Source organism: Silurus meridionalis, chromosome 5 (assembly GCF_014805685.1).
Source record: "Silurus meridionalis isolate SWU-2019-XX chromosome 5, ASM1480568v1, whole genome shotgun sequence".
Lineage (NCBI taxonomy): Eukaryota > Metazoa > Chordata > Actinopteri > Siluriformes > Siluridae > Silurus > Silurus meridionalis.
In genome coordinates this window covers 23,005,690-23,018,534 of record NC_060888.1, presented here as the reverse complement: position 1 = coordinate 23,018,534, position 12,845 = coordinate 23,005,690, and the positions used below count along the sequence as shown (strand labels likewise).

At 37.2% G+C, this 12,845-nt stretch overlaps 1 protein-coding gene across 3 annotated transcripts in view; it reads left to right on the top strand.

Annotated features, from left to right (window-relative positions):
- dock4 (dedicator of cytokinesis 4) overlaps positions 1-12,845 on the top strand; it is an 89,490-nt gene that overhangs the window by 48,539 nt on the left and 28,106 nt on the right. For all 3 annotated transcript variants that reach the window (XM_046849435.1, XM_046849434.1, XM_046849436.1), the window contains 8 exons: positions 797-897; positions 6,033-6,114; positions 7,415-7,585; positions 9,220-9,412; positions 9,615-9,745; positions 10,350-10,484; positions 11,265-11,363; positions 12,062-12,156. In XM_046849435.1, coding sequence (XP_046705391.1) covers positions 797-897; positions 6,033-6,114; positions 7,415-7,585; positions 9,220-9,412; positions 9,615-9,745; positions 10,350-10,484; positions 11,265-11,363; positions 12,062-12,156 — 1,007 coding nt within the window. The remainder of the gene's footprint in view (positions 1-796; positions 898-6,032; positions 6,115-7,414; positions 7,586-9,219; positions 9,413-9,614; positions 9,746-10,349; positions 10,485-11,264; positions 11,364-12,061; positions 12,157-12,845) is intronic.

Here is a 12,845-nt window from a genome sequence, read left to right as displayed (position 1 = left end):
CCACACAAGATTTCATTTATAGAGTAAAGGGGAACTTTGTATATATGTATATGTATTTACATTTGCTAAAGTCCATTAATTTTATCTCTACTGCTGTTTCAATAAACATGCTGTTATTTCATTACATTTTAATATACACATGGCCTCAACAAATCGAACAAATCTTTGGCTTTGAAAATTACAAAATGATTATATAGCTAAACAAATGTATGCAAAAGTCCAATTCACAAAATTGTAAATACATTTCAGGGATGTGGTGGATGGCGTTTAACAATTCAGATGGGAAAGTTCAAACATTTTAGTGAAAAATGAACAAATAAAATGCACAGGAGAATTGCATAGAATAAATGAAAAGCTAATGCACAAAGTTCAGTCTGTAAAAACCTAAGAAATGATTCGATATGAAAATAGACAAGGCAAAAATTTCTCTTCACAAAAGTGTAAACAACACAAACATAGCAAAATGGCAAAAGGTCATAAAATCAGCAGGTTAGCACTATTGTATAATTTAGTCAACACAGAAAAGGTCTGGCCTTACCAACACTGAACACCAAGCAAGCAAATTAAGGGCATGTCCACACTAATACTTTATTTTCCTTTGAAAACGTGGTTTTTTTTTTCCGTTTTGTCCTTTTGTCCGCTCTCCAAAGTGAATACGTTTGCGTTGAATTGTGGACAGTGAAAATGGAGGCTTTCAAATTTTTAGTCATTTTTAGTCAGAAAATGTTATTGTCATTGCTTTAAATGGAATAGAAATTTTATATCATTGTGCAATGGTGTTGATTTTCTTTGGCAGGTGCATGTCATCAATTTGCTGCAGGACAGCAAATTCCAGCACTTTAAACCCGTCATGGACAACTACATCGAGAATCATTTTGCAGGTGCTTTGTCATACAGGTGAGAACACAGACACATACCAGAAACAAAAGCATGTGTTTAGATGACTTTTTTGATCTGAGATGTTTTCATTATATTAGGTTTACTTTATTCTAGGGTTTATTTAGGGATTTTACAGTGTGTTCTACTCTAGATTTATATGTATCTCTTATATTGTGTCCTTTTGCAGCAGGGCAGCTCTGTAAATGTAATAACTTTGTACTTTTAAGCTGGTTTTCTGCAAACACCCTGTAGGAAGTATTGCAAGGCGGTACAAGATCTTAGGACTCTATTTAGAGCCCAGCTTTTTACACTACAGTATATGAACAAGCATTTATCGACACCTGAAAAGCAGATTCCTATATGCCTTTTGAACATCTCATTCCACATTTACTCACTCTTTGCTGTTGTATTAACCTCCGCTTTTCTGAGAAGATGTGAATGTCCACTAGATTTTGGAGTTTGCTTGTGAAGATTTGAGCTCATTCAGCCACAAGGGTGTTAATAAAGTCAGGTATGCAGGGTTGAGGTCAGAGCTTTATAGCAGGAGATCTTTCACTCCAAACCATGTAAACCAGATCTTCATGAAGCTGGCTTCATACACAAGGGGGTATTCCTGCTGGATCTCCTTGTTTAAGTGAAGGAAAAATGAATGCTACTGCACCCAATATATATTTGTGTGCCTTGAACTTTGTGGTAACAGTTTTGAAATAAAACACAAATGGCTGTAAAAGTCAAATGTCCCAATACTTTTGTTGATATTGTGTAATTAGAAATAGATATACAGGGTGGGCCATGAAAAAGTAACCCACCTCGTGGCACCAGTATTGGAGGGGGCCTACTTTTCCGTGGCCCACCCTGTATGTAATAAATGATAAAAGGAATAACTGAATATTGCTTTACTGGTGTATCATCCGGCTTCATCAGTTTCAAAAAGTTGTAGTTTGTGTAATCCAGTAAACAATATATATATCTTTTTTTCCTTTTTTCCTAAATCATCTTATCCTTTCATCTTAACTCGATGGTTCGACTTAAGATTTTTTGATCTTATGAGCGATATGACAAAATTGTAAAAATATTTAAAATTCCACGTAACAAGCACAGGCAGCAGCATACGATGTAGGATACGTGGGACTCGCAGCTGGGATGAGCGTATCTCTCGCCCTGTGAGATGCCCCACTCTCGCTAGCGGTCGACAGTAAAGTTGTCTCAGTGTGTATTTTTCTTTCTGTTTCAAACAGCAATTTTATTGATGAAAGCATGTCTTCCAAGCGCCAAGTATGTCTCCTGCTGGTAGTGAAAAAAAGAAGAGGAAAGCCATCAGTTTAGAGCAGAAAATGAAAATGATAAATCAGGCTGTCACAGGCTGTCACTGTCACAGTCATAGCACCATCTTTAATATTTTTGACTTACGAGGTGGTCGTCGTAACGTATCTCCATCGTAAGTAGAGGATTACCTGTAATAAACTATGACCTGATATTTATAACTTACTCATTTCTTTCTGAAATAACTTGCATTGAATATCATTTCAGTTTCATTTTCAAATAAATATGATTTTTATTCTTTAAATCAATCATTCCACATATTCACTTTTCCTGCCCAAGCTTTATGCCACCTTAGAATGTGTGTGTGTGTGTGTATATATGTGTGTGTGTGTGTGTGTGTGTGTGTGTGTGTGTGTATCAACAGGGGAGTTTGTTGTGTGTGGGGGTGTGTGTTGGTGGTGTGTAGGATGAGACTTAGTAACACAGTAAAGCATCTTGTTCTCACGTGTGTATGTGTAACCATGATGTGTGATAACAATGATGTGTGTGTGTGCGTTTGTGTGTGTGGCAGAGGTGTGATTTACTCCTTCATATACTGCTACCTCTCACCAGTCTTCCAACTCTCTCTCTCTCTCTCTCTCTCTCTCTCTCTCTCTCTCTCTCTCTCTCTCTCTCTCTCTCTCTCTCTCTCTCTCTCTCTCTCTCTCTCTCTCTCTCTCTCTCTCTCTCTTTGTTTCCCTTCCTTTTTTTACATTTGTTTTCTCCTTTTAGTTCATTCCTGCTTTCTTCTCTATCTCTCTTCTCAATACTAACTCTTTTCTCCCCGTCTTCCCCTGTTTTTGTGTTTCATTCTCCTCTCCTTTCCATGTGTCTCTGTCTCTCTCACTCTCTTTCTCCTACTCCTTTTCAATCTCTCCATATCGATCCCTCTCATTCTCTTCTCATACCTTTAGCTCGTTTTCTGTTTCACTCTTTCTTCTTGCAAATTGGATGCTTTTCTTTTTCATACTCTTCTCATCTTTTAGTTTTTTCCCTTAGTGTTTCTGCTTTCTTTCTTCCTTCATTCCTTGCTTACTATCTTCTTTCCTTCATTCCAATCTATTTATCTTCCTTCCTTCCTTCCTTTCTTCCTTCCTTCCTTCCTTCCTTTCTTCCATCCTTCCTTCCTTCCTTCCTTCCTTTGTTTTGTAATCATCATTTGAACATTTGAATAGTTTACATTTTTAAAACTGTGTTAAATAAAATTCCTGTTTGGTTAAATAATGCACAAAATAATATTTTATAAAAAATAAAATAGAATAAATTAAATTAATTCAATACACTTTTTTATTATATTGATTCAATTGAGTAATCAATTAAATTGGCACAGATAAAATTGACTAAATAAGTTTAAATAAATAGAACAATTCAATAAAATTGTTTACATTTGTTAGACCCCCATTTGGGTAATACAGATGCATGTGTATGTTTTACATTTAATATTTAATTTAAAAAAGGATATGATCCACTTAACTGTATTTTGCATACTTTAACAAATGTCTTCATTCCTTCCATTCTTTATTCATTCACTCCTTCGATATGCAGAATCATCAAGATTTTCTCCTTTTTCTTACAAAAAAATTATTAAAGCTGAACACAAACGTTAAAGAATCTTTAGCGCTTTTGATAATTTAGTGTTTTCATGCATGCACAAACATATCTTATTTCCAGCATGGAGTGAGTAGTCACAGTGGCAATGCACTAACTATAGTTACTTTTTTCATTTTTTTATAGCACTGGCATTGTTGTGTATGGTTTCAGATTTAAAAACAATAATAAAAAAAATGCACTCAAAGTGCGAGGCGGAGACTAAACAAACTTGCGGTACACCACTTAATACGTTCATGAGGGATCTCAGAACTCTGACTCAGACTCAAAATATGTTTAGCATGTAAAAAGGATTGCATTCCGGTAACATGTGTAGCAAACAGAAAGCCCTGTACTGAAAAATGTTGGCACAAATATGTCTATGAATAATAATTCAAGCTGCAGCAAAGTTTTTAATTGATATGAAACACCTCGCATTCAGCAGGATGCTAATCAGTGGTGGACAATAAGGAAGTAAATGTAATTTATTACTGTACTTTAGTAGCTTTTTCATGTATGTGTACTAAAAAAACACTTTACTGTCAGACTTTCTCAAACTGTAAAATCTCTAGGTGGGAGAATTTCATACTTCTAGCTGAAACAGTAAAAAACTTGCACAGCGACACACTTTCTCCATAAGTGATCTGGTGCTTTGTGTTCAATTACAGCCTATTTTAAATTCCTATTTAATCATATGGGATAAAAATGGTGCTACCCCAGACTTCAAATATTACAAAACCCTCCATTATTTAGATAAAGCTAGCATTTTTCTGTGTCAAATAAAAAACGGCTCTTCTGGGTCTCATTCCACTATTTTTTCACCCAGATCCAGATTTTTCTCTTCCGATAAATGTACAGATTCCCAAAGACAAACACAGATTACACTGTTATATTTTTAGCTCACCCCCTCTGAAAATTGCGCTCACGTTTGCAGACAAAGGCTGAAGTGGATAATTCTCCAGAGAAACGTTTGTATCATCAAACAGTTCAAAGAGTTTGGCAGAGGGAGCGTTTCAGGGTGAATTGATGCCACGGAGCAGTTTTTGCTCGCGGCCTACTTGTGAGCTTCACCCCAGGATTTATGAGGCAGAAAGAAAATATGCATCACTTCTGCTGCCACTACTACATCAATAGGGGCATTAGGTTTAATGCTTCGCTATAAATCCTGTGTGATTTGTTCGTAATTCTGCAAAAATGTTGTGTAAATTGGAATATTTCCAACATATTTTCTATGACTACACAAATGCAGTCAAACTGTGCTCTAATATTTTACAATCTTCTTGTGCTACATCAGATGCTTTTAGCCGATCCCAGTGGGTTTGATTTTCAAATCAAATCAAATCAAATCAAATTTTATTTGTCACATACACATACATACAGGGTACGACATGCAGTGAAATGCTTTTTACGACGATCCGGCATGAGGGAATAGGATGGGGAGAAAAAAATAAACCAAAAAAAGAAGGCAGATCAATAAAGTATAAACTATATAAACTTTCTTTCAGCTTCTCCCATTAGGGGTCGCCACAGCGGACCATCCGCATGTTTGATTTGGCACATGTTTTTGCGCTGGATGTCCTTCCTAACGCAACCCTTCCCATTTATCCGGGCTTGGGACCGGCACTAAGGCTTGTGCAACCCTAATGGCTGGGGTTGGTTCCCTGACCGGGGATCGAACCCGGGCCGCAGCGGTGAGAACGCCGCATCCTAACCACTAGACCACCAGGAGACCTAAAGTATAAAACTATATAAAATATAACATATATAAAGATTATATATCATTGGATGCAGTAGCATTACATTTTCCTTCACTTGAACTAGGAAAACCAAACCCGTTCCAGCATGACAGTGACACTGTGCACAAAACCAGCTCCATGAAGATACGGTTTTCCTGACTTTACTAACGCCCTTGTAGCTGAATGAACACAAATCTCCAGCACACCCCAAAATCTAGATGAACATCTTCCCAGAAGAGTGGAGGTTATTATAACAGTAATGATAAAAAAATGGTACAATTCCTATTTTAGGTAGAACATGTTGGTTGTCAAGAATATTATAGTTGTGCATATATTATCAATACAGTATTTTAAATTTCAATCAGATTTCAAACTGGCCAATTTTTAACTGTGTGTTGATCTGTTTATCAGGATAAAATGCAGATACATGATGCATGTGGCTCAGATGTAAAACGGTTCAATACGATATACATAAAAAAAAAAATTCTATAGAAATACACTGTGTATTAAATGTCCTTATCTTTGCAGAGACCTGATCCGAGTTCTGAAGTGGCATGTGGACCGGATCATCGACGCTGAGCACCATGAGCAGATACAGCAGGTCCTAAAGGTAAAACTCAAAACATCTTCGCACTTATATTTAGTTCATTTTACACAACTGTAGAACGATCTGTCTAGATCATTTCAATTATTTCATTTTCTTCGTGATTGGGAAATAAAAACAATATGTGAATTTCTGTACTATTGTTTAAAAAAAAACGCCAGGATCTTTGAATCAGCCTTTTTCACTGTCATTTAAAAGAATTCACACGTTTTGGTTAACTTTCAGGAAATACATGAATTGAACAAAAGTTTGTGGACACCTAAAATAAAGCCTTTTTAAACATCCCATTTCACTTTCCAGATTCAACTCGTCTGGGAAGATGTTCCACTAGATTTTGGAGAGTACATGTAGAGATTTGTGTTCATTTAGATACAAGGGTGTTAGTAAAGTCAGGTACTGATGTCAGTGATGTGACTGAGGCCTGGGGTACAGTCAGCGTTCCAATTCATCCCAAAGGTGTTCAATAGAGTTGAGGTCAAAGCTCTATAGCAGATCTTCCACGTCAACCCATGTAAAGCATATCTCCATAGAGCTGGCTTTGTGCACAAGGGTATGCTGGAACAGGTTTGGGTGAATGGAAAATTTAATGTTACCACTTCTGAAGACGTCCTATACAAATGTGTGCCTCAAACGTTTTGGAGAAAAACCACATATGGCTGAAAAAATTAGGTGTCCCAATACTTTTGTCCATATAGTGTACTTGTAAGAATTCTGAGAAATGTTTGTGACCACTTGTTCGTGTGCATTTTGTATAATCAGAATAAAAAACAAACAAAAAAGTTATTTAAAAGGATTTGACTTAAACTATCTATTGGCACATACACACTTACGACATATTTACTCACATATTTTACACCTTCATGTTCATACATGTACACAATTTCACGTGTTCATGCACACACATATTCACTTCTCACCCCCTGCTGGGTTTCCTGTTTTCCGCTCAGCTCCTGAACACTTCAGCTAGCATGTGAATCTGTGCGGTACTGTATAGCGAAGCTGCTGTTGAAAAAAACAAATGCTCCAAGTTGCACTTTTGGGCTCAGTTAGTGAAATATTTATATTTACATTAGACAATTATTTCATTGAAATGTACAATTGAAGTGAACTTGTGAGTTCTGGATCTTGCTCAGGGGTCCCAGAGTGACATTTTGGCTGTTCTGTAAATTTTTGAACTCATAACCTTCTCATCAGCCTTAGCATCAGGAAATAAAGAAAGATTATAGCCACCAGATTAGCATTCTGTGGCTGCAAAATCATTTTTTCGCAGTAATTATATTTCTATAAACGTTATTTGTGTACGTAGGCTGCGGAGTACCTGTTTAAATACATCGTGCAGTCTCGCAGACTCTACGCCGCAGCGATGGCGGCACAGGGCGAGGACGAGTTCCGCTGCTCCATTCACGAACTCTTCAAATCTGTCCATCTGTTCCTTTCTCACGAGAGCAAAGGAATCAGCCCTGTCACACACACACAGGTAAATAAAAACTCTCTCCCTCTCTCACACATACACACACACACACACACACACAAACATTTTAAAAGGATCAGGTACATACACTATACACTGCCATCATGAGCCCTGTTACACACACACACACACACACACACACACACACACACACACACACACACACCCACACCCCACAGTGATCTCAGTCTAATTACATGTGCTAATTATCTTGAGGCAGACCTGCACTACATGGACACAGAGCACAGGGTCATGAGGTTACACACACACACACACACACACACACACACACACACACACACACACTAAGGTAACATATACTTCACATTACACTTTGTATACAAAGAGCTTGTTTGCACTTTTACACTTGTAGCATCCTAACTGTGTACTAACACTATCACTATGGGTGTGTGTGTGTGTGTGTCTGTGTGTGTGTGTGTGTGTGTGTGTGTGTGTGTGTGTGTGTGTGTGTGTGTGTGTGTAACCTCATGACCCTGTGCTCTGTGTCCATGTAGTGCACACACACACACACACACACACATTTGTGGCTGTCATAGCAGCGCAGCAGGAAAGCAGATTTCCATTAACACGCCTGAGCGAGTGAAGTGTCGTTGGGAACGCAGAACGGATCAGCAGCACATGGAGACGACAGGATTGGTGCCAACCCTGCCGCCTCACACACTGTTTACACATTGACTTTAGGCTTTTTTTGTGTGTGTGTGTGTGTGTGTGTGTGTGTATGAGGACGCGTGCATGTGTTTACGGCTGTTGTTTGAAGTTTCCTGCTGAGCAGAGTTTCAGCACGCTTGCTTTGGGTGTCACACTTACCCTCCCTGCTCTGGATGTCAAGGTGTCAGATATCTAAAGCTAGATCTACTTTGCTTTGCTGTTCCTCTTGTGAGCCGCCATGTTGATTTGACATCACACCCTAAACTATGGAGTTCCCGAGGTCCCGAATTCCTGAGTTCCAAACATCACTGGGATATGACAAGAAAGAATTTCCCTGTGCTGTAATGTATATGTGATTCCAGTGTGGACAAACCATGTACTTAAGTTAAAGTAGAGCTAAAATATTGCTCCAGTAGAAATGCCCCCCTTAAACTTTCACGTGAGTAAAAGCCTTCAAATAGTACTTTGGATACTAAAGTACATCATTTATTATGGCTATAAAGTTCCTATTATCATATTTTGTCACAAGATTCTTTACTTAATCAATTCAGATTATGTGACAAGACTTTAATGTTACTCTCAGCACATCATCTATAAATAGAATTATATTAATTAGTCAAACATTGAGATCCATTAAAATGAAAAAAATCATGAGAATATCGAATTCGAGTCAAAAGTTTCTTTCATTATTTATTCTGATGCTGATCTGTATGTTGGTGATGAGTAGATTCAATCAAGTAGATTCAACCAGTAAATTTTTTATCCACTCATAAATAAAAAAGGAACGACAGATCTCCCAAAATGTAGTTGAGTAAAAGTCAGATATTTGATTTTGAAATTAAAGTAAAAATCTCTCCAAATGGAAATACTTTGTTACTGTCCGACACTGGTGTACATAGACACACATCATATTCTGGTATTATACACATGTACTTGACCTGTGGATTTGGTGTGTGCGTGTGTGTGTGTAGGCTGTGTTCCTGAGGTCCTTCCCCACCGTGTGCTGTGAGCTGCTGAAGGTCTTTGGTGTCCGTGAGGTGGCGAATCTGGCACGGGACACACTGAGCAGCCTGCCCACTCAGACACACACAGACTGCCCCCTGCAGGCTGTCAAGCTGCAGTGCGTGGCCAAGACTGTGGAGAGCCCTCTTTACACCAACCCAGGTACACACACACCTATACACACACTTGCAAAGTTCTTTGTCCCATATCCCTGATTTAATGTTCTTTCCGGGCTGTGTTTAAATACTTCGCATCAGACGCAGTGTCTGTTTTTTTGCTTGTGTGTGTGTGTGTATATGTGTGTATGTGTGTGTGTGTGTGTGTGTGTGTGTGTGTGTGTGTGTGTGTGTGTGTGTCTTTGCAGAATCACGATGCGTGCTCTTATCTGTGGTCCTCCATCTACTCCTCACCTACCTGAAGGAGCAGAAGGAGTTGGTCCTGTGTGCAAACATCCTCACTAGCATGCTGTCTCTCGTCCACAGAGACCCAAACACAGTACGTAGAACACATACGCAATACTGCAAATATTGCGTTTTCAAATTTTTTGTAAATATTTATGGTAATAGGGATCTGTAATCAGCATTCATAAAGATATTCTATTGAAATTTAAATAAATTCTATTCAATTAAATGTTCTATGAAATAAAAATTATTGATATTATTATATTCAATAATGAATTATGAATAACAAATGTTTTAATATAGTTCATTCATAATTTATTTCAAATTCATATGGATATATTTAGATAATTACTATGATTAATTAATAATGAATTTTAGTGTTCATAAAGATATTGTATTAATATAAAGATTTATAGGAATATTAATGATAATATGATGATACTCAATAATTAATGATCTATAAAACATTTCTTAATATAATTTATAAAAAAAATATTAAATTCATATTTATATATTTAGATTATATTCGATATAATTCATTACTAATTAATTTCTTATCCAAATTTATATTTGCATTGTTTTTGGATCATATTTTTGTTTTTTATTCTAAGTATTAATTTCCAGATGTACATAATATTGCATATGTGTGTGTGTGTGTGTGTGTGTGTGTGTGTGTGTGTGTGTGTGTGTGTGTGTAGGAGTGTGTGGCACCTGAGGAGGTGAATGTAATAATGGACAGCCTGTCTGGAGTGTTGTTGAAGACGATACTGGAGGTAACTAACCGTCCCCAGCCAGCTGCAACCTCCATGCGTTTGCAGTATCAGGATGTGACTGTGAGTGGAAGACACACACACACACACACACACACACACACACACGCACACAGTGTTTTGCTATCCTTGTAACAGGCATAATTATCACAGTATCTAATTAGATAAAACCTTCCCTGTACTTAAGACCTTTCTTTTTTTATTCGCATATTTTGCATTTTATTGTATTTTTTGACATGAACGTCTCCCATTAGTGCCTGTCAGGCCAGTTTGATGTGAAAATGTATGCCTTGGTCACAGCGCTCATTTCTTTGCATAATTATTACCATAGCTGCAAGACTCTATGTCTACACTCCAATCTAACCTGAATGTCAACCTCAGGAACCAAACAGGAGCCATTCAGCTCTTGCAATTTTTCAAACCGAATGTCCACATCAGGTGACTGCTGTGAGATATTTCAAACCTTCTGAGAACTTTTGTTCATAAAAGCATTCCAAAGGGTCACTGAAACCCATGGTGCAGCTTAAGCACATACCGATAGATGAACACAATTCAGCAGAGAGAATTGTGCTTGACTAAGCGTTGGGATTTGGCTTTGTCTGGGCATGTGAGTCATTATACTAATAACATTCAAAATTCAATATGGAAATTCAATTGTCTTTCTGAATAAATTATGCTGGAAATATATTTTCAGTAACTCATCTCATCAACACAGGCTTTATTTCTGGATTATAGCCATGTTTAGACGTGTGTGTGTTTGTGTGTGTGTGTGTGTGTGTGTGTGTGTGTGTGTGTGTGTGTGTGTGTGTGTGTGTTTGTGTATGTGTGTATGTGTGTATGTAGGGTGAGTTTGTGGCCTGTTTACTGACCCTCCTACGGCAATTAAGTGATAAGGACTACCAGAAGCTTCTGAGCCGATTTCCTACAAAAGATGAGCTTGCGGTGAGTCATCCGAATTAATAAAAACAATTTATCAAATAAAATCCTTTTTTTTAAAGAATGGATGAAAGTATTGGGACACCTGACTTTCCCAGCTATGTGTTTTTTTCTCCAAACTTTTACCTCAAAGTTGGAGGCACACATTTATATTGGATGTCTTTGGTTGTGGGAGCATAGAATTTTCCCTTCACTTGAACTAAGAAACCCAAACCTGTTCCAACATGAAGATACCTCTGTGCACAAAACCAGCTCTGTGAAGATATGCTTTACATGGGTTTGTAGTGGAAGATCTCACGCTATAGAGCACTGATTTCAACCCAATTGAACACCTTTGGGATGAACTGGAATGCTGACTGCACCCCAGACCTCCTCACCTCACCTACATCACTACCTGCCTTTACTAAAACCCTTTAATAGGAATGAACACAGATCTCTAACAGTAGACTCCATCATCCAGTATATAACTTCTTACCAGAAAAATGATGAGTATTATAACAGCAAACGGGGACAAAATGTAACATTATCTTAAAGAGCACATACAAATCTTATGAATGTCGACAATCTTTTGTCTGTATATTGTAAATCCTGACTAACATTATCTTTTTTTGTGTATGTTTATTATATGTTTATTATGTTTTTGTATATGAAAATGTTCTCTATTTGTTGTTGCACTGTAAAACATTTTTTCTTTCTTTTTCCAGAATTTTCTTTTGCAGTTGTTCACTGTGTTTAGAATACTCATCCGGCATGATATGTTCCCCAAAGACTGGACAGTCATGAGATTGGTCACCAACAAGTAAGCTCAGAAAACTTTCTTGCATTGCTGATTATGTAGATAATATACAGTATAGAGTATAGAGTATATCTAATACTACTTATATATTTAATATATATATATATTAAACTAACTATATATAGTATATATATACTAACTATATATAGTATTAGTAGTGTCAATAAAAAGCTGATTCAGGTAATGCTATGTGTATGAGCTGTGTTTGTGAGGTCACTATGTAAACCTGTCTAATATCCAATAGATTTAATTACAGCAGGGAGACAATCAGGCACAACACCCCTCACCCCCTAAGAATGTAATCATTCAGCTAATGTTTAATTACTGTTTAAAAAATTGCTAAGATTATGATAATGTAATTCAGCACTCCAGTACTGAAGGCTAGCTGGGACAATTGCCAGCTGCCAAAACATCTGGATATGCAATTTTAATATTCCATTGAAATGTTTCTGATGTTGGTGAACAGATTTCAATAATGTATTTTTTTGCTTGAAAAACTACACAATCCTTCTGTAGAGAATTTGTTCTGTCTTCTACTACTACTGAAACAGTCCTGAGAAAGATTTTAGGCAAATATCACATCTCACATGAACAATCCAATGTCAGCACAATTGCTACTGTAAATGTGTTTGTAACTAAAAACAACACTCGAGACAGTTACTGGCTAAGTAAGAAAAAAACATTTGGGGTTG